Genomic DNA, 22,706 nt, shown 5'->3' with positions numbered 1-22,706 from the left:
AAGCACGAGTGGAGTAGAACTCTGACCGACGCTGTGGGTTGCCACTCAAGGCAGCGCGGGAGCCATGCCCTGTGCCTGACTGGCACCTGAAGCAAAGCAGGGGGTTAATTAACCTCTCCGAATCGAGGATGAAAGTTGCTGAAGGCCGTGTGAAGGCGGGGAGGGGGGGGAAGCGGGCCGACGCCTCCAACAATGGGGCGCCCGGAGGCTGCGCTTCCTGCTGAGCGGCGGCAGGAAAAGGCCCTTTTCCCCCTCCGCATCCTGAGCGCGCCGTTCCCGGTGCGAGGCAGCGGCAGCGCTTTATTTCCGGCCGACGAGAAGGGCGGGCGCCCCGCCTGCCCCCCCGCTCCCGCCCCGCTTGCCCCTTCTCAGGGACCGGGAGGTGCCGCACCCCCACCCCCCCACACCCCGGGGCAGGTGCCGCAGCGCCCAGCCCGGTGGGACCTCACCGGCCGGACCCCCTCACACACACACACACACACACACACACACACACACACACCCCGCTCGGTTTCCGGCGAGCGGCGCCGCCGGCCCGGCCCGCCCGGGCTCCTCCCGCCGCCCCCGGGGTGGGGCGGGCCCGGGCCCCGGCCCCTCAGGCCGCGGTTGCTCCCGGCCGTGAGGGCCGGGCCGGCGGGGGGTGTGGCGGTGCCGCTCCCCGCGGGTGTGAGGGAGGGGCGCAAGCCCTCTCAGGGCGGCCGCCTTTTCGCCCCGCGGAGCTCTGGGGAGAGCCGGGCTGGGTTTGCATCCCCCCCGCCCCGCCAGCTGTCGCGGCGGCATGAGGATTAAGGCCGTCGGCGAGGGCGTACCGGGAGGAGCGGCCGGTCCCATGGGCCGCGGGGCTCCCCGGGACCGACGGGGCTGAGCTGAGGTGAGGAGCCCCGGGGGCGGGGTGGGGCGGCGGCGCCTCACGGGGCTCGCTGTGAGCCCAGCACCGGTTTGGCCAGCGTGGACCAGAGATCTGGGTCCGGTCTAGACTCGGCACCAGCGGGGGGGGGGGGGGGTCGGGCGCCTTCCCCGAGCGGCTGCACCTCGCCCGGGGGATGGGGAAGGGGCAATGGCGTTTTGGGAGAGGCGGGCCCCGAGGGCAGCGCTGCGTTGGGGTTGAGCTGGGGATGGGGGTGCGGTGGGATCCTCCCCGGTTCAGCTCCCCTACGCCCCGGGGTGTGCGCTGTAGGGAAGGAGAAGCGCTTTGCTGCGGGGATTCCAGCACCCAGACGGATCCGAAATGCTCCCGCGCTGTTGGAAGGCGGCTGGGGACGTTCCTCAAGAAGCGGGACCGCGTTCTGTGGAACCCTCCTTTTACAGGATGTATTTAACTCAGTTTTCCTCCCCCCCCACGACTAGGTTTGTGTCCTTGGGAAATCTGAAGCAGTTCTCCTCAGACCAAACAGGTAAAACTACTTATGTTGTAGGAATATCGTTAAAGGCTGCAGTTGCAAGCAAGCATGCAAATGTTAGCAAATTATAATGCCAAAAAAGGTCTTTTAGATACAGGCCATCCATTTTTTTTTTTTTTTTCAGGAAGTTTACTGGTTCAAAGCAGGGGTGTTGAGAAGGTTGCATTACCAGAAATGCATTTGGTCTGCTTTAGATTGTATAGATATGTGTGGGCCTGTAGTTAATTTTAAGTATGTAACTCAGTATTCAAAGTTTATTTAACATGATGTTAACTACTAAAAACAAGCATCCTGAAACAGACTGCAGCTTGACTGCTTATTTGCAACTGCATAGTTTTCCTTCAGCTAATGATTAGTTTCTTCCAAAGTGGAGAATGTATTATTTTTGTACTTACTTTTAAACTAAAGTTGCTCCTTTTCTCACCCTTCCCCCCCAATATTTCTACATTTTCTTCCTGCTGTCTGGATATTATATGCTCTATACTTAGTTTCCACATTTGAACTCTCAGGATCCTTTGGGATCTAGCTAAAGTAAACACACCCATTTTAGTTTGACTCTGAGTTGGTAGTGCATAGTAGCCCTCTATGACTAATGATTCAAAGATAGTCCTGAGGTTGTACAGTATAATCTCTTAGTGAAAGTTTACTTCTTATAGGGAAAAGGAACCACCCTAGAAATACAAGTACCAATTCTTTGAGTAAATGACTGACTTTGGCTGAATATTGGCTAGTATGCTTGAAATGTGCTCTACTGCAGATATGTTAAGTGTCTTTTTTTTTTTTTTTTATTACAGAACACATAGGTTGCCATGTTCATGTTGTTTGCGTTTGGATTGCTACTGCAAGAAATTCTGGCTAATTCCCAAGCTGAAAATCTTACTGAATTCAAAAACAGTCCAGAAGAGCCATTATATAGCTACAAAACTATCAACTTGCCAGATGAGCATATTCCATACTTCCTGCACAATAATCAGCATATTGCTGGCATCTGTAAGCAGGACTCTCATTGCCCATATAAAGTAGGTTTGCTTTTGTTTGTTCAAATGTAATATTGGGGTGGTTTATTCTTGGAGTCATAGCAATTAAAGACGATGATGAATTGGTCTCCTTGCCAGTGAGTTGGTTCCACTGAGGACTGGAATTGTTGCTTTTGAAATAGTTGTATCAGGCTCTTCCTGAATCTGATGCTGTCACAACGCTGGATTTTTAATGTACCGTTTTGCAAGATTTTTTCCCCCCCCTCTTTTAATTGTTACAGAGCTGAAATGATGATCTTAATCTGAATGTTTTGCGCATGTGAAGGGTGTTTCAACTAAGTACAGTTAGTAGTTTTTAGGCCTGTGATTTTTAGCATCCTGTAGTACTTTTGTGGAAGTGCCAAAAGTACAGGCAAATCAATGAAATGCTGATTTAATCTTATCCTGCGATCGTGCATGATTCATTCACCTGAAGCAGGGACAGTGAACCCGAGTATCCGGGCTGCGTGTGGCTTGGGAGCAATTCTAGTGATTCTTAGGCTGAAGCTGTGTTGTAGAGCGGGGGGTGGGAGCTGTGCTCCCCCTTCTCTGGCTTTCTACAGCACCGCAGAAGCCCATGTTTCTAGATTTGCAGGGGGGCAGTGGTACGCTCAGCCTGGAGCTTGGAGCACTTTGTGTGAGCTTAGTTATCTGTATCAGTGATGTGAAAAGTTTTGGAATCCTACTTACTGGGTCAGGAAGAGTGGTTGTCCTGGAACAGACGTATTAGAGACAAGGATAATGTTGCTGTGCATGTGTGTCTTCTTTGTAGCCTCTCCTGTGCATAAAGGATCTGGGTCTTCTTTCTGAAACTCCATTTGAAAACAGACCAAAAGCCTTTTATGCAGGATTTATTAGCAAGAGGTAGTTTATAAGCTAACAACTAAGTTAAGTAATTTCCTATTTTGCTGTCGCATAACCTGATTCAGTTATTCTGTGTTACAGAAATACTTGAAGAAACTAAAATCCTGCTGGGGTTATGAGAAATCTTGCAAACCAGATTACAGGTTCAATTATCCAGTGTGTGATTATGTTGAAACTGGATGGTAAGTTTTTTTTTTAAATGTATGAAGTACAGTATGTTAAAAAAAAGAGTATAGTGCTCACTTTCATATTAGCTGTGAAGTTAACGTTATTGTCATATTTAAAGGATGATTCTTTGTGGAGATATGTGCATATTTATACATAGCATACATCTTTCAACATGATTCTAAAAATTTAACTTTTTAAGGAAGAAAATACTGTTTGAAATGCTTCCTGCCACAATGTTTTCATTATTCCGATTTAGCCTTGAATTCAGATTCCTAAAATAACTCCGGATTTCCTTTCTTAGCTTTAAAAAGAGGGAAAAATGTTAAAAAAATGTATACCCTTTTACGGGAGAATAGATTTAAATTGTTATTGATGTTTTCACTTACATGCAGCTGATAAGTTGCTTCCTGTTTTGCATCTTAAATGTCAATAAAGTAAGTGGCTGGCTCTTCTTTCCAATTTCAGTGAAAAAAAAAATGATATCTGTTAAAGTTATTGCTAGAATTGAGCAACGGACCTTGATTTTTTTTTTTTTTTTTTTTTTTTTTCTCTCGCTCCTTCATACATCAGGGCAAGTGACATTGAGACAGCCCAACAGATATTCTGGAAACAAGCTGACTTTGGTTACATTCGAGAGAGACTCAATGAAATGAAAACCCATTGTAAGCCTGCAGCAACAGTAGGTATTTCTGATGGATGTGATACTTTTCACTTGTTTCTAAATGTAGTTTTTATTATTGACGGAATCGTACTTGTTCTTTTCTTAACAGGGAGATTCATCTCTGACCTGTTCTCAGTACCTTCAGCATTGCAGAGCAACAAATTTGTACATTGATTTACGAACTGTAAAGAGAAACCATGACAGGTCTCTGATTTGCTTATGTTATAGTAAAACCAAGGGATGGCAGGGAAAAGGACTTCAGAATTTGTTTAACAAAGCTGGTGTGCTTGTTGCCATGGGCTTCACTGCTGATCAGAGACTTGTTGCTGAAGTCCTGTTGAGATCTACACCTCTTGATTGCTGTCTGCTGCTGCTGTCAGCAGTACAGGTTATTTAAAAACCTGAACTCTCAGATCTATGGAATGATGTTGGGTGATTGAAATCCTCCCTTCTGATGGAAGAGAGGAAGACTTTTCTGTCTCTTCAGTCACATCCTTTCTTGATCAGGTGATGTACAAAGTAGAATTGTTTTTGATGAGGCATCGAGAAGACCTTTCCTATGCTAGGTGCCCCTATACCAGAACTAGGAATTGCATTTTTAGAGACAGGGAGACTGAAGAGAGGTTTGAACCTGAATCCCTCACATCCCAAATTAAAATGCTACGTATTGGAAAACTGGGTAAAAAAAAAACCAAACCATACCACTGATGCTGGCATCACCCATTTTTCCTTCTGCCTTATCTTTGAAGTCAGTGTCTTGGGCACGTGACTTGAAAAGAGCTGGTTCGTGACTGTGATGCTGATACCCTTCAGAATGGATGTTGTCATCTTAGCCTATCCTAAAACCTAATTTAGACAATGCATTTAGTTGGCAATTTGTTTTCATGAAGCCTGTTCTTGCACGTCACTCTTTGTATGTTGTATAAAATTATTGGGTTGCTAAGTGGGTTGCGAAATCTGACGTGAATTTCAGTGAGAAATTTTTATTAAACAAAAAGCCCAACTAATGATGCTCCTGTAAGTAATCATGTAGCAAAACCTAATTAAATTGCTCATTTGGGTATGTGAAAATGATTCCTGATAACTTTCTGGATGGATTAGTGCTGTTTTCTAAATTGTTGTGTAGAACTCCAAGGACACCACTGTCTGTATTTGGGAATGGTGGGAAATGCTTGATTTTTGCTGAAGAAAATACTCAAATTTTAAATATGTTTGAAGTACTTTGCTGAATTGCAGCTGACTAGCACCGGCTTGAGTATGTAATCAAGATTGCAGAGCCCTTGTAGCACTGTTGCACAAAAGCTGATAGACTTTTACTAATTTGCATTAGATTCAAAGAAGACTTTTTCCAGAAGGGAGAAATTGGAGGTCATTGCACCCTTGACGTTCAAGCATTTTTGGCGGAAGGTCAGCGTAAGAGCCCTCTGCAGTCTTGGTAAGAATCACTTGTCAAGGCTGCTTCCAAGTTCACTTACTAATTCTTTTTTATTTTTTTCATTGGCATTAGCAGCAGTATGTAGGGGATTTCATACTGAGGAAATAGTTGCTCCTTTCTAAGGTCAGTTTGAGAGTTCATATTAGATACCTCTGTTAATTACATCTATGCAGAATGTTCTTAACTATGACATGTGTAATTGTGTCCTGCCTAATTTACAGCAGCAAAAGATCTGAAAATGTCTTGTAATTTGAAGTTTTAACCTTCAGGTGTTTCCTGGACAGGATGCTGGTTCTATGCCTAATCTGCCTATAAGAGGAGGCAATTGTTTTGTTGTGAAATGCCTCGAAGTTTGCACTTGTGTCTTAGTTCACACAGTGTTTGGTGATGTTGGGGCCAGTGCAGTGCCTGGTCTGGATATATATTCATCTGGTGTGCCCAGGGAGCCTGTGTTTGGGATGTGATATGGGCAGCAGTCTACAGGCTGAGTAGGAAGTGCAGAGGGTGCTTTGGTAGCTTGTTAACTGTCACGGGTTGTATGTTAGCACTTCAAAGCTGCATTGAGGAATTGGAGCCGTTAAGGTCCATATAAAAATGAATTTTTACACTTTCCCCATGTTTTCTTTTTTTTTTTTTTTTTTTTTTTTCTCATTTTGCATTGATGGTCAGTTTTAGTTAAGAATAGCTGAAGAGGAGGAAGAGACTTTTCTTCTCTACCCGCTATTGTAATCTCAACTGCTCGTCCTCCTTTAGATCTAGGAATACTAAATACTACATCTACTTTCATTATTCTGACCAAAGCATGAAGATCCCACTGAAGTGTCTTTGGCAATGCAGATCAGGTTGGATAGCCCCACAGATCTCTGCTCTAAGGCTCTTTGTTACACCTCTACTGATGTGATTTGTAAATCAAAGATACTGTTCACTCCTGAGATCAAAGGCGGTGTTTAACCTCTTGAAGCTCATAACCTGAAGAACCTTCCATTGCAATTTCAAATCATTTTAATTGTCAGACTCTATCAGTTTTCAGCAGTCATGTTAAATCAAGTGGACTGGATGAGCAGTTACTAAATCTTAGATGTATGAGGTACACTTGTTTAAGTGTGATAATGACAAAGCATGTTCTATGTGATTGAATCTTTGTAGGTTTGCAGAACTCCAGACATTTTCTGAGTTAAACTTCAGGCCCCTAGAAGATAAGAAGTGTGATGTTGTTGTTGAAAAGCCAACATACTTCATGAAGTTAGATGCAGGTAATTGGTATCTTTAGTTTAGTTTTTTTTATCCACAGTACTGCAGTAAAAAGATCCCATATCCAAATGGACCATCTACATTATGTCTTTGTGATTGTGAAGTTCACTTGTAATATATTTTTATTTTTGAAAAATGATGTGACTTTTTCATTCCTTTTTTTCTGTAGTTCCATTGATGGACTCAGAAATTTACATTTAAAAATCTTATATCTTCCCACAGATGATTAAAAAAAAAAAAACAGAAAAATTTCCAGCTGCTTGTCTTACACAGTCATTCTCTTGACTGTGTTTTGACAGTCTTTGACTTTGTGCCAAAGACTCTTCTGTACAGACTCTTTGATTATTGGCTGTGTTTCTGGATGACAGGTTTCATACCATGAAACACAAGGTATGAGTGTATGTGTCTTGTACTGTGTGTTCAGTAATTGAGGATTCAATGTGTATTGAATGATATGGAAAAGGAAGTGGTATTCGAGGAGGGGCAGCACCCAAGCATCTTTAGGAATCAGCCAGAGGTATCTGACCTTTTTTGAAGTTCACCAACCTTTTTGTTCATGCAGCATATTTTGCAGGCAAATATTAATGAAAGGGTGTTCAGGATGTAGACATACAACAAGCTGCTGTGGGGTAAGCTGTGGTTTAAACTGGATAGTTGTCTTCTGTGTTCTGACCCTGTGACACATGACAACTGTAAACTGAATTACTCCTCTTTCCCTGAAGGCCAGTATCTTATAATTCAAGGAAAGTTGTTGCAGGCCCTTGAACAGTTATAGTGAAAGAGTTGCTGCCCTGTCAGTTTGTACCTTTGATCGGGGTGGTCTAGTTGTGCCTCGGGAGGAGGCGATTTTGTTCAGCTGCTTTGTTTTGGAGGAGGTGGGGGAAAATTGCTGTGTGAGCAGTATAGGAAGCCTGGCAGCTCGTTTCTATCATGGTAGCTATTTTGGGCAGAAGCTTAGAAACAGGGGCTGTGTGCACATCGTTCTGAAACTGGGATCTGGTCTTCACTATCAAGGAAACTCAATTATGTGACCTCCTTTGTTTCATGGTAGTTTTTTATGCACCATGGTCTCAAGGTACTAGCTTAAGAAATCAAGAATGAACAGGAATGCTCTGAGAAAAAAACAGAGGAATTACTTTGGCTTTGGCTCGTATGCAAGTACAAGTTCTGTCTTGTAGTCTTGCAGACAGAGCTTCCCTTAGCCCTAATAAAGCAGAACTAAGATCAGTGCTGAAGGCCTGTTTTTAGTGTTTCCTGTATGTCTAACTCTAGCTATTGTTAAAGTGATAGTTGCTTTCATATACTTCAGAAGGCAGCTGCAGACCTTAATGAGAAATATTATGTGAAATTTCTGTTTTTCTTATGCTGTCTTTTGGCTGCTCTTCTAATTTCTCAGAGCTTTTTAAAAACATGTTTTACTTCACATTTCTTACCTTGATTCCTTCCTTTTTAAAGGTTTGGTTTTTTAGGGTGTATAAGAAGCATTCAGTCAGAAGCTGGGGAAAACTAACACAAAATGCAGGATGCTACTAAGGAAAGAATGCATGAACCAATAAAAAGTGGAGCAAATAATATTTTGCTAACAATTCTTTCTTTCTCAGGTGTTAATATGTACCATCACTTCTGTGATTTCGTCAATCTTTATATTACACAGCATATCAATAATTCCTTCAGTACTGATGTCAACATAGTGATGTGGGACACTGTAAGTCTGCTGTGCTTTTAACATATTTGTAACGGGTTGTATTTCTGCTTTATAGAGACTGAAGCTTTTAGTGCCCAATCCTTAGCTTTCTTGTGGGCTTAGCCATGTAGAACCGATAAGGTTTTGGATCCTGTTAATACAGGTGCATGAACAATCATTAGGGAACAGATTTTCTACAATAAACTGTGTGCTGTTTTGAACACTATAGCTCATCTTTTACTAGTACATAATTATGCTTTTTTTTTTTAACATGATCCGTATTTCTAATATGTAGCATTTGAACATTTTATGCTTATTTTCTGTAGACTTTTCTCTGAGCATATTGAAACAGATTTATTCAACACTACTTCTTCTATATTTAAAAAGAAACGCAGCCTTGGAGCTTTCTAAATCAGTAATGTGCAGCCTGTAATAAAGAAAACAACTAAATGAAAAATCCTTTTATATGTATATACATACATATATATATCAAAACAGGGTCTAATACTTATTTCCTTTAAATAGCCTTCTTGAAATTACCTCTTAGAATTACACAATGATATATAAAACAAGTTTTTAAGTCGGGCTGTACTGTTGAGTTGAAACCATTACTGTGTTTGTGTAATATTAGGTTTACTGGCCAGTATTTAAGTTGTGCAGGAGAGTGTTAAACTAAATAACAAAAAAAAAAAACTAGGCAATTTGTAATATGCCAGATAACATGTATAATCAAGTCCAGAAATAACACAGTTCTTGACTATGGTCTTGTCCCACGTGTCTTATTCTCATAAAAGACTGGGTGTCGTTTCTGAGTATTTACTGCTAGGACAACTAATATCCAATACAGAACTGCAAATATCCCCTGCTTTCTATTTAATGAGAAACCTCTTTGGCTAGAAGAGTCCCTTTCTTCTAGTTCTCTTATATTTTGAAAGCTAAAATAAATGCACCTGCCAGATAGGCAGGCTCTCTAGATGTTCTAGAGGGAGTGTTAATCCAGCTCTGATGGCTTTTTGAACAGATCAGATGTCAGACAGCACTACAAATTACTTTGAAAAGCAATTCTTTGTCTTATATCGCATTGTTGAACCAAATAACGCTTTCAAATGTACCCTTCAAAGTAAGTACTGTCACAGTACTATCTTTTTAAATGAGTCTGAACTGCTCTGTCTGCTGGAGTTCATTACCATGTGCAACCACATGATGGCACCAGCTGCCTGCTGATGAACTGCCTATGCTGCTCGAAAGATGATGGACTTGTGCTTATTACTCATTCCATTTTTATTTTTTTTTCCTTGATGTAATTAGATTCGCCTATACTTTCTGGCTACTGTAGAATCTTATAATGTTCTTATTAAACAGTAATGCCCTTAGATGTAGGTTAAACAAAGCAGAAAATAAGTAGGAAATCTACTGGCTGTTGATTTGCAGACTGTCTCTGCAAATGCAGGAAAGCAATGTTTATAAAGCACTTTTAAGGAGAGTAGATAGGGTTAGAAAGTAGTACTTTCACCTTTGAAGATCAGTTGTCTACTTCTAATCTGGAAGAGCAGTTCTTGTAATACAGATGGCCAGAAAGTAGTATGGACTGTACAGCCTATTAAAGCTTAATGGCAGAAGAAGGGGAAGGAGGCACCTCTTCAAGTGAAGGAAATCTGGCACCCTTTAGATTCTCTTACGTTTCACTAGACATCTGCTCTCTTCTAGGACGTTTGTAGTCCTATTTTCAAATTTCTTGATGAAAATGTTTCCACATAACTTTCCAAGCAACCTGAACCAGTTTCAGAGTTGAAAGGAAACTGAAGTGAGAATCTGCACCAGGGCAACAGAGGTCATATTTCATTTCATTTAATTCAGAGAGCAAGAGAAGGTGACTTTTAGCCCTCAGATGTGTAGGAAGTGTTACAAATTTGAAGGCAGGAGCCCCTGCTGCTAGGCCAGTGTTGTTGGAAATAGGTGGTCTTTAAAAGGTTCCACAGAGCATTGCTGCAAAGGGGATGTTTTATACCACCCTGTAGAGAAACTTCATGGTAGCTTGTCAAAGTAATACAAAACATAGTTTCCTGGCTGTTTCTTCCATCAAATCAGATCATTGCCTTCAATTTGCAATACAGATGGCCATCCCAAAAGAGGTAAATGTGAAACAGGCTTATTGTGACTTTTTACTTCAAATGTTACTGCTGCACTTGAATTCCCAGGTGGTTTTCAGTCTCAGGAGTTGAGGTTCATGCCTTCTACCATCCCTTTGTTTCTATTACTTCAAATATAACTTGTGTTCTGTTGTGTCTGGGGAAAGTAATAGGTACTCCTTGCTCCTAACTCAAAGTCTAATCTGCTGCTGAAGATCTTGTCTAGATTGCTAATTTATAGAAGTATTTTATTAAAAATTAACTACCTGACAGGTAATTTGAGTTAACTGCCATTGTAAACCCAGGGTTCAGTGTTCTGTAATGTCAGTGTTCTGTGCTAGGCTGTCTTAGCTCCTGTGGTGGTGGTACACATATTAATTGTATGTTAAAACTCATATATAGAATTTGTAAATCATGAAGTGAGTTTTTATATACATTTATGTAATCATTATGCCCTTGTGTTTTTTCCTCTCCTCCTAGAGCTCGTATGGCTATGGTGACCTATTCAGTGAGACGTGGAAGGCTTTTACTGACTATGAAATAATACACTTAAAAACATTTGACTCTAAAAGGGTATGGAATTTTATGTTTTGTTGTATTTCATAGTTACTAGGTAGCAAATACGACAGGTTCTCAAGCTGCTTGTGGATATGGATGTTTCAGAGGAAAGCATTAATACTTTCCATGCATGTTTAATTTGTGTAATATGAGTATTCCACCTTACAAACAAGAGACAGAGCTGTAACCTAATTCTGTGGTATGTCTATGCTTTATATAGATGGACCTAACTTTTGTGTCTTCTGAGAGGTGATATTTATGTATTGGTTTCACTTCTGCAGGGCCCACTACTGAAGTTAAGGGTTTTCAAAGGGTACTGTCTTTCTAAGCTGCCGATTCCTACCGAGATGTTTATCTTCCCCTGCAACTGTTCGTATATCTGCTGCTTATAATTAAAAAATGTTTTATTCCCAACAAAAAATGTACCCGTTCATTCAGAGATCATTTTAGTCTCTTAAATCCCTTAGAAAACCTGTCTTAAACTCTACTCTCTAACTGGTTTTCTTGTATTTAGTTCATGTTTGTTCTGTTTTGGGGGTGGTTTTTCACCTCTTCTCACATTTGCATCTGTAGCATCCTAAGTGAGAGCTCTTTTGGGATCAGGATTGTCTTTGTTCTATTCATTTGCACAGTCAAAGAAGTGAGGATGTTCTTGACAGGAACATGTAATTGCTAGCTCATTATAAGCAGTGATCCCACTGAATGAGCACAGAATGTGCCAGTGGAAGGTAGCAGTGCAGTGTAACTTCTTGTGATCTTCTTTTGCAGGTATGCTTTAAAGAAGCAGTCTTCTCATTACTGCCTCGAATGCGCTATGGCTTGTTTTATAACACGCCATTGGTGAGTTCTTTTTATCTGTCCACTGTGTTAACTAGATGTGTGTGTGACAGTATAAAATCTGAGCTAATGAATCTCTCGAATATCTAGCTGAACTATCATGAAATGTACTGCATTGAAAGTCTGTGCAACTCCAAATGAAATGATCTTCCCTAACGATTAGGATTTTGAAGTGACTTTAGCTGGTTGAGAGTAACTGGTTGTGTGCAATCTCCTATGTCACAGTTCATGAGATGCATATTATTCCTCTTTAATGGGTAAGCACTGTGAACTTAATGATATTTTTGCAGAGCACAAGAGCTTGTACACTGACAGACTTTCCCGGTGGTATTAGCTCGTGCATTCAGGCTGTAACACTGGAGAGAGTTATATTTCTTTCTAAATGAAAGTGCCACTTGTGTTGCAGTGAATAGTGACATGTTTAGCACAGTGCATGATACTAGGCTTTTGTTCCACAAGAATGGCAAAAGACTGATCACAAAGAGAGGTTTTCTGGGAAAAATAACTTTTTGTATTAACAATTGCATTTTTAATTTCAGATCTCTGGCTGTCACGGTACAGGGCTATTTAGAGCATTTTCTCAGCATGTGTTACACAGATTAAATATCACACAAGAAGGACCCAAGGTATGATAACTGAATAATAAAATTGTAATATGGAGCTGATGGCTCTTACCAGAGAAACAGCATTAGCAAGCTGGACCCAGTGGGGAATAAGGGTATATTGTGCACTTTTTGTCCTTTCCTGTGATGCTTGGGATATTTTTCCAGTAAGTCAGCCTGTTCCGTAAAGGCTTTCAGCAAACATTTGTGTATGTTTGTGGAAGTTGCCCTCATGTCTTATTTCTATAGGACAGACTTTAGAATATCCTCCTTCCAACCCTAGGATCTCTTTGCTGATTCCACTCTCTGTGATCAAGGCCTTTGTGTCCTTCCTAATTAAGCAAGATATGTGGTACCTGCTTTCTTCTGGGGCCTGCTGCCAAGGTGCTGGCCTTGGGATCCCACAGAGCAGTGGAGTGAGCTTGTTCTTTATCGATCCTCATAGTTACTGCTGAGCTCAGATCAGAGGAGGAAAGGATTGAATCTGGTCCTTCCAATCCCTGCCTGGTACCATCTGCCTGGCCCCGGCCTTCTCTGCTGTACACACTGGTAGTTTCTGCAAATCGTTGCAGTGGCTGCATTGATGGATACGGCAGTTCTGGGCTTCTTGAAGTATTTGCTGAAGAGTAACCTACATATTATCGCTGAGGGGCACGCATTCAGAGCACTGCACAGGCATTTAGTTATGCTTCTCCTGCTGACACTAATGGGAGTCATGCAGTTAAATCTCTTTATTTCACTTGGAACACTTACCCCTGTGAGTCCAATTAATTTAAAGAGGTAAAAGAAGGAACTGTTATAGAAGTAAAATATTTTTTTCCAAGGATCTTGTGCACAAGCCATCCTGAAAGCTGCTTTCCTGCTTTCAAAAAACTGCTGTATAGTGTGTAATACAAAGACTCTTTTGTACCGAATAAAAGAAATCTTTCAGAAAATGTTTTATTCTTTGTTAATAGTCAGACTTTCACAAAGTTTTTGACACTTTTAATCTGTTGGAAAATACAATGTGAATTTTAAGGTGGTTACATCATCTATTACATGGGGAGGGAACATATTTAGTTGCTCAAATAATTTCCAAAAGTAAATATGGAAGAGTTTGGTGTTTGTTTTTTTTTTATTTTTTTTTCTTGTGAAGTCTGCCTCATAGCTAATACACTGTTGCTTCTTTCTTTTAGGATGGGAAAATTCGAGTCACAATACTTGCACGCAGTACAGATTACCGGAAAATATTAAACCAGAATGAGGTGTGGTCCTCTTTATTTTTAAAACAAATATATCAGAAGTTTTGCTTATTAAATAAATTTCTTTTTTTCACGTACAGCCAAGACGTCTATCTGCTGACAAATCTTGGACAAATACATACAGTGCTAATATTAATTTCTTCTAGTACGTCTTCTAGCCAGTCTCTATTTCCGTACACCAGACACTGAACCTTGCTGCCCTTTTTAAAAATCTGATGGAGGACTACAGATGTAATACTAAAAGTATTTCCTCTTAGCAAACAGACACTGCAGGGCTTCTGATAACATTAAATTATTTTGCTTTCAGATTACTTCTTTTATTTCTAGCATCCCCAGTGTTGAAGGTTCTAACAAAACCCTTTGTTATGCTTGCAGATTAAAATGCATAAGCTATTGTATCTGAGTGTGTGCATTCAAAACTTAATGAATTTTCATATTGATTCACGTTTTTGAATCACGCAACTTAGTGGACTTACGGTGTAGCTTCTCTTGTGGTAAAATGATAATATCTAATGTTTTCATACCTGTCTTCATTTTTAGCTGTTAGTGCCTGACGGAAATGAATTGGCATTATCATCCCCACTTTATGTCGGGAGAAACTGAGGCTAGTTTGATGCAGTAGCTCAGTGGCAGAGTAGTCAGAGTGCAGATGGCTAGATTTGTGCCTTATTGGCTAGGCTGTCCACAGTGCATGCCTACACTGCTACATGCAGTATGTTTTCTGATGATGAGCACATGACAGAAAGGGAGAAGTTAATCTTGTCTTTACTATACTTTTGTAAAAGAAAATACTTGGCTTTTTCCTCCCTCTTCTGGCTGTGCATTGGAGACTTAGAAAAAGCCCTTTTAGGTTAGAAGCCCAGGTTCTAACCTGGTTTCGCTTTTCATGTGAGTAGGAGTCTGATGTAGTAAGGTACTTTTGAAAACCCTTCTAGCTACCAGTTTGCTGCTTTAGGGATTGGAATATCTTTTGGAAATCCAGCCACATCTTTCCACTGTCCCTGACAAAACTCCTACTAGATTGAGCGGTTTAGGATTGGGTCCTGGAGCATATAAAAGTCAGCAGTAGCCTCCGGGAGAGTGCAGGACATCTGAGTCTCCTTTCCAGGGGTTGCTCTGCCAGGAATAATGTCTGTATCTTAGGTGGGAAGACACAAAAGGAAGGGAATTGCTCCTTTATATGGCGGTGACAATATGTTCTCTCATTGTAATTCCCTGGTGGGGAAGAGGAGTATGTAAAATGGTCAGGAGTGCAGGGGAGGAATTAATTGTAGGGGAACACCAAATCATTGTCTTTTTATTCTCCTCCTTAGCTTGTGAATGCTTTGAAAACAGTATCAACGTTGGAGGTCAAAGTGGTAGACTACAAGTACAAGTACGTAAGTTGATAGAAGAAAAGAGTGTGATCTCATGCTGCCTGTGGCTGGTGAAAGCTGCTTGCAGGCAAAGCTATGTATGCCCCAATGTCTAACCTTTGCAAAATCCAAGAACTGTTAAGGAAGGAAGAATGTTGCAGGGGGAGTGGTAGGTGAGCTGGTTAAGCACTCCCATCCTATGATGCATGATTTAGGAATGAATCTCTAGAGTTAGTAGGCTCAGGTTAAAGCTACTATAAGATGAACGAGCTTTGAAATCACTTTTCTTTGTGTTTCCTCCCCTCTCCTAAAACCAGCTGTGTTCCCATCAACCTTTTGGATTTGTTAATGGTCTGCAGTAACTGTGGGCCAACAGGGATTTCTCTTCTATGATGCTAGTGTCTTATTTTATATGACCCTTAGTTTAGTAATGAGTAATAACTTGGCTTATTTGCTGCTCTGATGGCCCCTGAAGACACCACTTGAGGTCCATGCCCAGATGTAGTAGGCACTGTGGTAGTAAGAAATGGCTTGAAGAAGTTGTTCCCAAATGGTGTATACCTGTGCCAAATGGCAGCAGCTCCCATCTACTCGACGCTGTTGTCATGCATCATGCAGGAAGAGTGAGAAACTGAAGCAGCAATGAGAGTGTTTTGGCCAAAGCAGAGACAGTGTGAGGCAATTGACTTGCTTCTGATTCCCCTGTCAGTGAAAGCACTTGAGCAGTCACATAGTAGAAAAGAGGGTGGATACCCCTGAGAGGACATCTAGACCATCCCACTTGAAAGCATGACCAAGTAGTATTTCCACACTCCTGTGCTTGTCGAAACTGTTTGTGGTACCATTCAGCGTTACAGATTTCTTCAGCTCTCTTGCAGCATCACTGTCACCATAGTTAGAAGGGTTTCCCTGATGTCTGTCCTTAGAGCTGTTTAAGCAGTTTAAACTTTGTTGTTGCAGCTGAAACCAGTTTCTTTCTACTCTCTTCCAAATGATCAGAGAGGACGTTATTCTTTTCCTTTTTAATGTATGAATTGTTCGTACACAAATGAAGGCTGTTGTAATTTCCCTTTCCAGTTGTCTGCCTTCTCTTACAATTAAGTATCTTTAGTCTAGTCTTTTCTTGTGTGCTCAGGGAATACCTGGTTATTTAAAGAGGATACTTTATTTGGAGCTTACAGTCAAAGGATGGGAGTGACAGCTCCAGGAGCTGAAAAAAGCCTGGTCTCCTTATTTCTCCTTCATGCCCTATGCATAAGTTCAAATTGGATATCTGCACCTTTAGGTGGGAATTATATATTTCTGCATTACGTTAAAAGTAGTTTAGGTCCTTCGTGTTAGGTTTTGTTTTAAAGGAGGTGATGCAGTTTGTTTGTTTGTTTTTGCCAAAAGGCAAGTAAAAAGCCCCCAATCTTATGACAGCTTTAACTTTTTAAAAAAACAATAATTCAAATTTTTGGAATTGACTTGTGAAGTTTTGAAACCCGTCTGCATTTCTTTTAATTCCATGCTGAGTTATTGCTGGTTGCAGCGTTTGTGATTCTTAGTATTGTTCCTCAAAAAATCAATTCTCTTTCTCAGTATTCCCTTAAGTTAATTTTGCGCTTTCTACATGTAACTAATTCTTGCTGAGATGGATAGGCATGCCAGATCACCGTTTTTGTTGTGTTGTCTGCAGGGAACTTGAATTTTCAGAGCAATTGAGAATTACCCACAACTCTGATATATTCATTGGGATGCATGGAGCTGGACTTACCCATTTGCTCTTTCTTCCAGACTGGGCTGTTGTTTTTGAACTGTAAGTCTGTTTTTTCTCTCTATCCCCTCATACCACAACTGCTGATGCCTGTTCATATATGTTAATGAAGCACTTTCCCTTGCTAGTAGTTGACTATGAATGTTTGTCTTGCATCCTCATCAAGACTTCATTTTTGGCAGTCTCTTCTGGGAATTGAAATGGAGGAAGCTTTCATTATAAAATATAGTGTAACTGTATCATACAGATTTAGCCTGTGATTTCTTAAGAAGCCATGGTATAAATAAAATGCAACCTAGTCAACAATTGCTTGGGGAAAATGGCAAAAAAAGCCTCACTGGTCAGATTCTGCCTGGTGGGTCTGAGATTTAATGGTCTTTTGGTGATCCCCGTGAGTTGATTATGTAAGATACATGTCCAGGATGTTAAAGATCCCCCTGAAGATTATTTATGCACCCCTTTCTACACTTGGGACACGAGTACTAGCTTGCTGGCCAAGTTCAGCTGAGTGTCATTCTATTTTACCTAAATTTTTCTAGCAGTTTCCTTTTAAACATATTTTCATAGAATCATAGAATAGTTTGGGTTGGAACGGGCTTCTAAAGGTCATCTAGTCCAACCCCCTTGCAATGAGCAGGGACATTTTCAACTAGATCAGGTTGCTCAGAGCCTCGTCCAACCTGGCCTTCAGTGTTTCCAGGGATGGAGCATCTACCAGCTCTCTAGGCAAACTGTTATCAGTCTTTCACCACCCTCATCATAAAAAAATTTCTTCTTTATATCTAGTCTAAATCTACCCTCTTTTAGTTTAAAACCATTACCCCTTGTCCTATCACAACAGGCCTTAGTGAAAAGTTTGTCCCCATCTTATAAGCCCCCTTTAAGCACTGGAAGGCTGCTAGAAAGTCTCCCTGGAGCCTTCTCTTCTCCAGGCTCAACAACACCAACTCTCTCAGCTGTCCTTCATAGAAGAGGTGCTCCAGCCCCTGATCATTTTTGTGGCCAAGTTTTGTCACAAAGTATGGTTGTTAGTTAGACACTCCAGTTCTATGGAACTAAACAAAAATGCTTCATACCTCTCAGAAGAGCACTAAATTCTCCATCCTGGGAAATTCTGCTTAAAGCTTCTGCTGTGGGAAGGCTGTGGAGCTGGTGCTCTGCAGCATAATCTTGGTTTGAGAGCATCTTGTCCAGTCTCCAAATAAGTTCAGAAACCCACTCCCAAGAGCTGCTGCAGCTGGAGAGGGACATGCCTGCCATGCAGATGTGCCTCAAACTGCCTCTTAGGCCACATCTTGAGAACAGATGGTAGCCCTTGTTGTTGTTTTCAGTGGAGTAGAATTTGTCCATGGTTTTGGGGCCTTAGAAATGGACAACAAACATTTTGGCCTGAAGTTTTGGTTTTTTTTTTTTTGTTTTGTTTGTTTTTTGTTTTGTTTTGTTTTTCTGTTTCACCCTGGTAAACTTCAGCACAATTTCTGTAGGTAAATATGGTTTTTCTGCCTGCCCTAGATACAATTGTGAAGATGAACGTTGCTACCTGGATTTGGCAAGGCTGAGAGGCATTCACTACATCACTTGGCGAAAAAGGAATAAAGTATTCCCTCAGGATCAGGTAATGATGGTCACTGCTGGAAGGGTGGGTACTATAACTTGAAGCATTTAAAAGTTAGCTTGTTTTACCTATCTATGTTCCAATGCTTGAAATATAGTTTTCATTCTTTAGACCAAATTAACTTCCCTGTTGTAAGAAATCATTTGATATTAATGGCTGAGGGAAGAAGAGAAATCAAATTAATTGGCCATTAATCTGAGCTATCCATAGCATTGCTGTTATGCAGCTACTTTGCTGACTCTTGCCTCAGAGCAGATCAGTGGATCAGAAATAATAAATTAAAATGGCAGATGCTTAGGGTTTTTTCTTGCTTTTTGAATGAAAGATGTATTTATTTTTTTTTTCCATCTAAAAGGCCTTATTTCATTTTTCTAGGGACACCACCCAACACTGGGAGAACATCCAAAATTTACGAACTATTCCTTTGACGTGGAAGAATTTATGTACTTGGTGCTTCTGGCTGCAAATCATGTTTCACAGCATTCCAAGTGGCCATTTAGGGTAAAACATGATGAATTCTAAATTAAACTTCTGACTGAAATATTATTTTTAAATAATGCTCCATAAAAATGTTGTAACGACATAAAGCAAAATGCTGGTATGAAACATGTAAACCTCTGCGAGGGAAGTAACCCATTATTAACTTGTCAAACCACTTCTTAGCACCATATCTTATCTTTATAATCACATTCTTTAATTCTGGGATTATTTCAGAACTCTTCTTGGGTTTTGTGCTCTATTTTTGTATTCCAAATTCTGAAATACTCGTCTTTTATACAAAGATACGTCCATCCATTTCATGTATGATTTTCTGGGGTAGATACTAACTTTGTAATAATTTATTCCTACTGTTATGTGAGGAAATGCTAGAGAATGGAGAGCGTTACAGCTTGGTTTGTCAGTGTAGTCTCTCTGGGAATGAACGAGGTTTGTCAGAGCTCCTCAGTTCCTCTTTTTTTAAGAAGCTGGATGCTTTTATACTATAGTCTTGTACCTGTAAGTAAAAATCTGAATAGGAATTGCCTTCCTATTGTAAGACACTGCCCAGTGTGTCATTTGCAGTTGAGTTACATGACGCAGTGGCTCCAGGATGGCTGGTTAGTTCCTTTCCATCGCCATCCGTGTCACTGCTGTGCTTGTCCCTGTATTGTTTCTAAGTCTGAAGATCTTCCTTTGTATAATAGTGGTTGTAAGAATTAAGTGGTTAAGCAAGCTTTAACTTTTGTTGTTTGGTACAACAGATACTGCAGACTTCTATGTCAAGTTTAGAAACATTTTCAAGTTAGAGAGCAGTATGTCTTATGTTTTTACATTTAAATATAAACTTTGACTCTTCTAGTTTTAAATGCTAAAATATAACGGGTCTGCTCAGTAGGTTTAGTCAGTCTATCTCAAAGAAGGTAAATCTTTTCCTTAGTGAATACTTAAATCATTAGGTAATCTGGGTGTTTCCTACTTTTTCACATAAAACAGCGCTCACAGCAAAATGAGCGAGTTGAAATAAAACTTGAGTCTTATTGAGGATGCTAAAGGGAATGGACTTCAGTTTTTTATGACAAATGATGAGATGTATAGGGTGTCTTTCAGCTGCAGCTGAAAGGAAATGAAGTCATGAGGAACCTTGTTCTTGGAGTCATTAAAGCCTAATTTATTAATATACTTGTTTTCTCAAAACGTCTAAGAGTCAATCTAGAAAACTTTTGAAAATGCTTCCAAAGCCAGTAGCGTAGTTCACTGTTTTCAGTGAAGGAAATATTAAGCCAAAGCCAAGTTCTTTGTAAAATTCCCTCTGGAGCCGACATGTTGATGATAGTGGGGGGATAAAAAAGGGAGTAGTTCTGTTGTCTTAAATGGGGCCATAAGGATGTGTGGAAGCACCAAGTTCAATGAGATAAAAAACAGAGTTCTATGTTAAATTATGATTTTTTTCTGGAGAATGTATTCCCATGATAGACTTGCAGTATAATCATACATTCTCAGTGGCTTGAAGCAGAGCATACATTTGTATGCCAAAGCAAGACAGTTACAGTAAATGTAAATATTTCACTGGTATAATCGTAGATATTATTGACTTCCATTCTCCAGCAGTCATAGGCAATTTCACAGAGTGTAGGTACATTTACTGACCTGCCTATACTGGTAAAGATGAGTTACTCTAAGCATAATTTTCATATAGATCTCTCATGACCTTAAGCTGTGCATAGGAAAAACTAGATATAGCTGATACACAAGATATATTAAGGTATCTGGTGCAATTCTTAGTGTAGTGTATTTTGTAACTGATGAATAAAACTGTTTTACTTTAAAGAACCATAGAAGCAAAATTGCACTTCTTGACATGAAAAAACAACAAACCCGTGAGAAATACAGTTTCCTGTATTTGTATTTGTTTTTTTTTTTTTTTTACCTTGTGGCATTTTTAAAGGAAAAAAAAAAGTATAAAACTTAAATCAGTAAAATGTCTGAGTTTGAATTAAACCAGCTCAAAATAAAGAAGACATTTAACTATGAACTGTGCATAGATGTTTAGTATTTTTCTTTTTAATAAAAATCTTTTTAATTAAAAAAGAGTGTAAAATTTATGGTCATAGTTTGTCAGGCTTTAGAGGAAATTTTTTTAAATACTATTAATTGCATAGTCATGTGTCTCTGCTTTTTCCTGCCATGACAACCTGATGTTCTGAGGTCCAAACTGATATTCAGATTTATTTATCTGGGAATCACTTGCAGATAACACTGTCATCCTGCACTGATGGCTTTGTTGCTAGGCATTTTAAGATTGTTTTGTGGAAAACATTTGTATATGTTTAACTTTCTGTGCTGCTGCTGTTGAAGACAGTGCAGGCATGTGCTTGAATCTGTACAGAAGCAGCTGATGAGGAGCTTCTCTTTCAAGCTATGTTAGGGCTCACCAAAGCAAGTGGTCAGAAATGCCTGAATGCGTGGAAGAGAGGCTGTGGGGACTTAATCCAAGGGCAAAATACCCTCCCAACATTCACCAATTTCAGCAAATCTGAGTGCAGCGTCAACAGTTGATGGTCAACATATTCTTCAGCCCTTATGGCTTAATTATTACTGGGATGAAAATACTGGTTTGGTCAATTCACTTTACAAATAGTCACAAAACTATCTTGGCAGCAGAAAGAGGTTTGGTTGGATTAATGGTATTTTGTCAATAAATCCTGAGAGAGCGTTTGGACAACAGCAAAGATCTGACTTGTGAGTTTCTTAAAGAGTGTCTGGGCCATCTTGGTCTGCCTGGAAATGGGAATTTGAGGGAATCCAGGAGACTTCTGGTCCACTTGTTCTTTAGGCAGCATATAGCTCTGGATTATGTTTTCCTAAGAGGCTATAGGAATCTTGTTCCTTGCTACTTCTGAATATTTTTTTTTTTTGTCTCTCCAGTTTACTTAAGTTTAGAGTCTGTGTTTAAACTGGCACATTGGCATCAGCATGACAAATTTAGTTTTGGGACTTAATGAACGTTGCCAATCCTGAATGCTTACAGGATTGTCTGTGTTTCATATACAATGTAAACCAAGAGCTGGATTTGAAATAAAAAATAATTTATGGATGCACATGGTGTCTTTCCTTTTTACTTCAGAAGTCTTCAAGATGTATTTTCAGTTTTTTCTTTGTGAAGTCTTGTGGAAGTTGCATAAGTGAGAAATGGTTTGCGATGGGGAGGTGGCAAATGAGGATTATTAATTTTAAGAGTGCAATTATAAATATTAATGCAATAATTATTATTTAATTGCTTAAAACAATTTAAGTTGTTCAATTTTTGCTGTTAATCTTACCAATTGTACCATTAATGAGATAACTCAGAGTTTAGAATGTCTTTTAATCTTTTATTATTTTTAAACAGGAGAGAAACCGAAGGAAGCATTCTTCTTGAGAGCTTTTTATCTGCTCAGAAGGGTAAAATGTGAGGGGATGATTTTCTTTGATTCCAACATTGAATAATTGTTTCAATTTGCAGTGTTTGCTCTGAAGTTGAGCTCTTACTTCCGCTCCTCTGAACCCACATTTCTCATGGATTGTGTTTTTTGTCTGAAATAAAAAAAAACCTGCTACTTTACTGTTCCTCCAGCTTTGGCCCTGAAACAGCCAAAGTACCTCGGCTCTTCGTCA

The 22,706-nt window shown here is 40.1% G+C and overlaps 1 protein-coding gene across 1 annotated transcript; it reads left to right on the top strand.

Annotated features, from left to right (window-relative positions):
* Positions 1-412: 412 nt before the first annotated feature.
* Positions 413-22,150, top strand: EOGT (EGF domain specific O-linked N-acetylglucosamine transferase). The gene is made up of 17 exons (XM_042799764.1): positions 413-871; positions 1,348-1,394; positions 2,195-2,419; positions 3,362-3,462; positions 4,019-4,127; positions 4,219-4,313; positions 5,440-5,544; positions 6,691-6,797; positions 8,397-8,500; positions 11,089-11,181; positions 11,935-12,006; positions 12,543-12,629; positions 13,781-13,849; positions 15,160-15,221; positions 16,880-16,999; positions 18,470-18,572; positions 18,948-22,150. The coding sequence occupies exons 3-17, from the start codon at positions 2,210-2,212 to the stop codon at positions 19,092-19,094; spliced, it is 1,584 nt and encodes a 527-aa protein (XP_042655698.1). The 5' UTR covers positions 413-871; positions 1,348-1,394; positions 2,195-2,209; the 3' UTR covers positions 19,095-22,150.
* The last annotated feature ends 556 nt before the right edge of the window (positions 22,151-22,706 follow it).

Source organism: Tyto alba, unplaced genomic scaffold (genome assembly GCF_018691265.1).
Source record: "Tyto alba isolate M040663 unplaced genomic scaffold, T.alba_DEE_v4.0 Super-Scaffold_3, whole genome shotgun sequence".
NCBI lineage: Eukaryota > Metazoa > Chordata > Aves > Strigiformes > Tytonidae > Tyto > Tyto alba.
The sequence above is the reverse complement of the archived record's forward strand: the minus strand, read 5'-3'. Positions and strand labels throughout refer to the sequence as shown.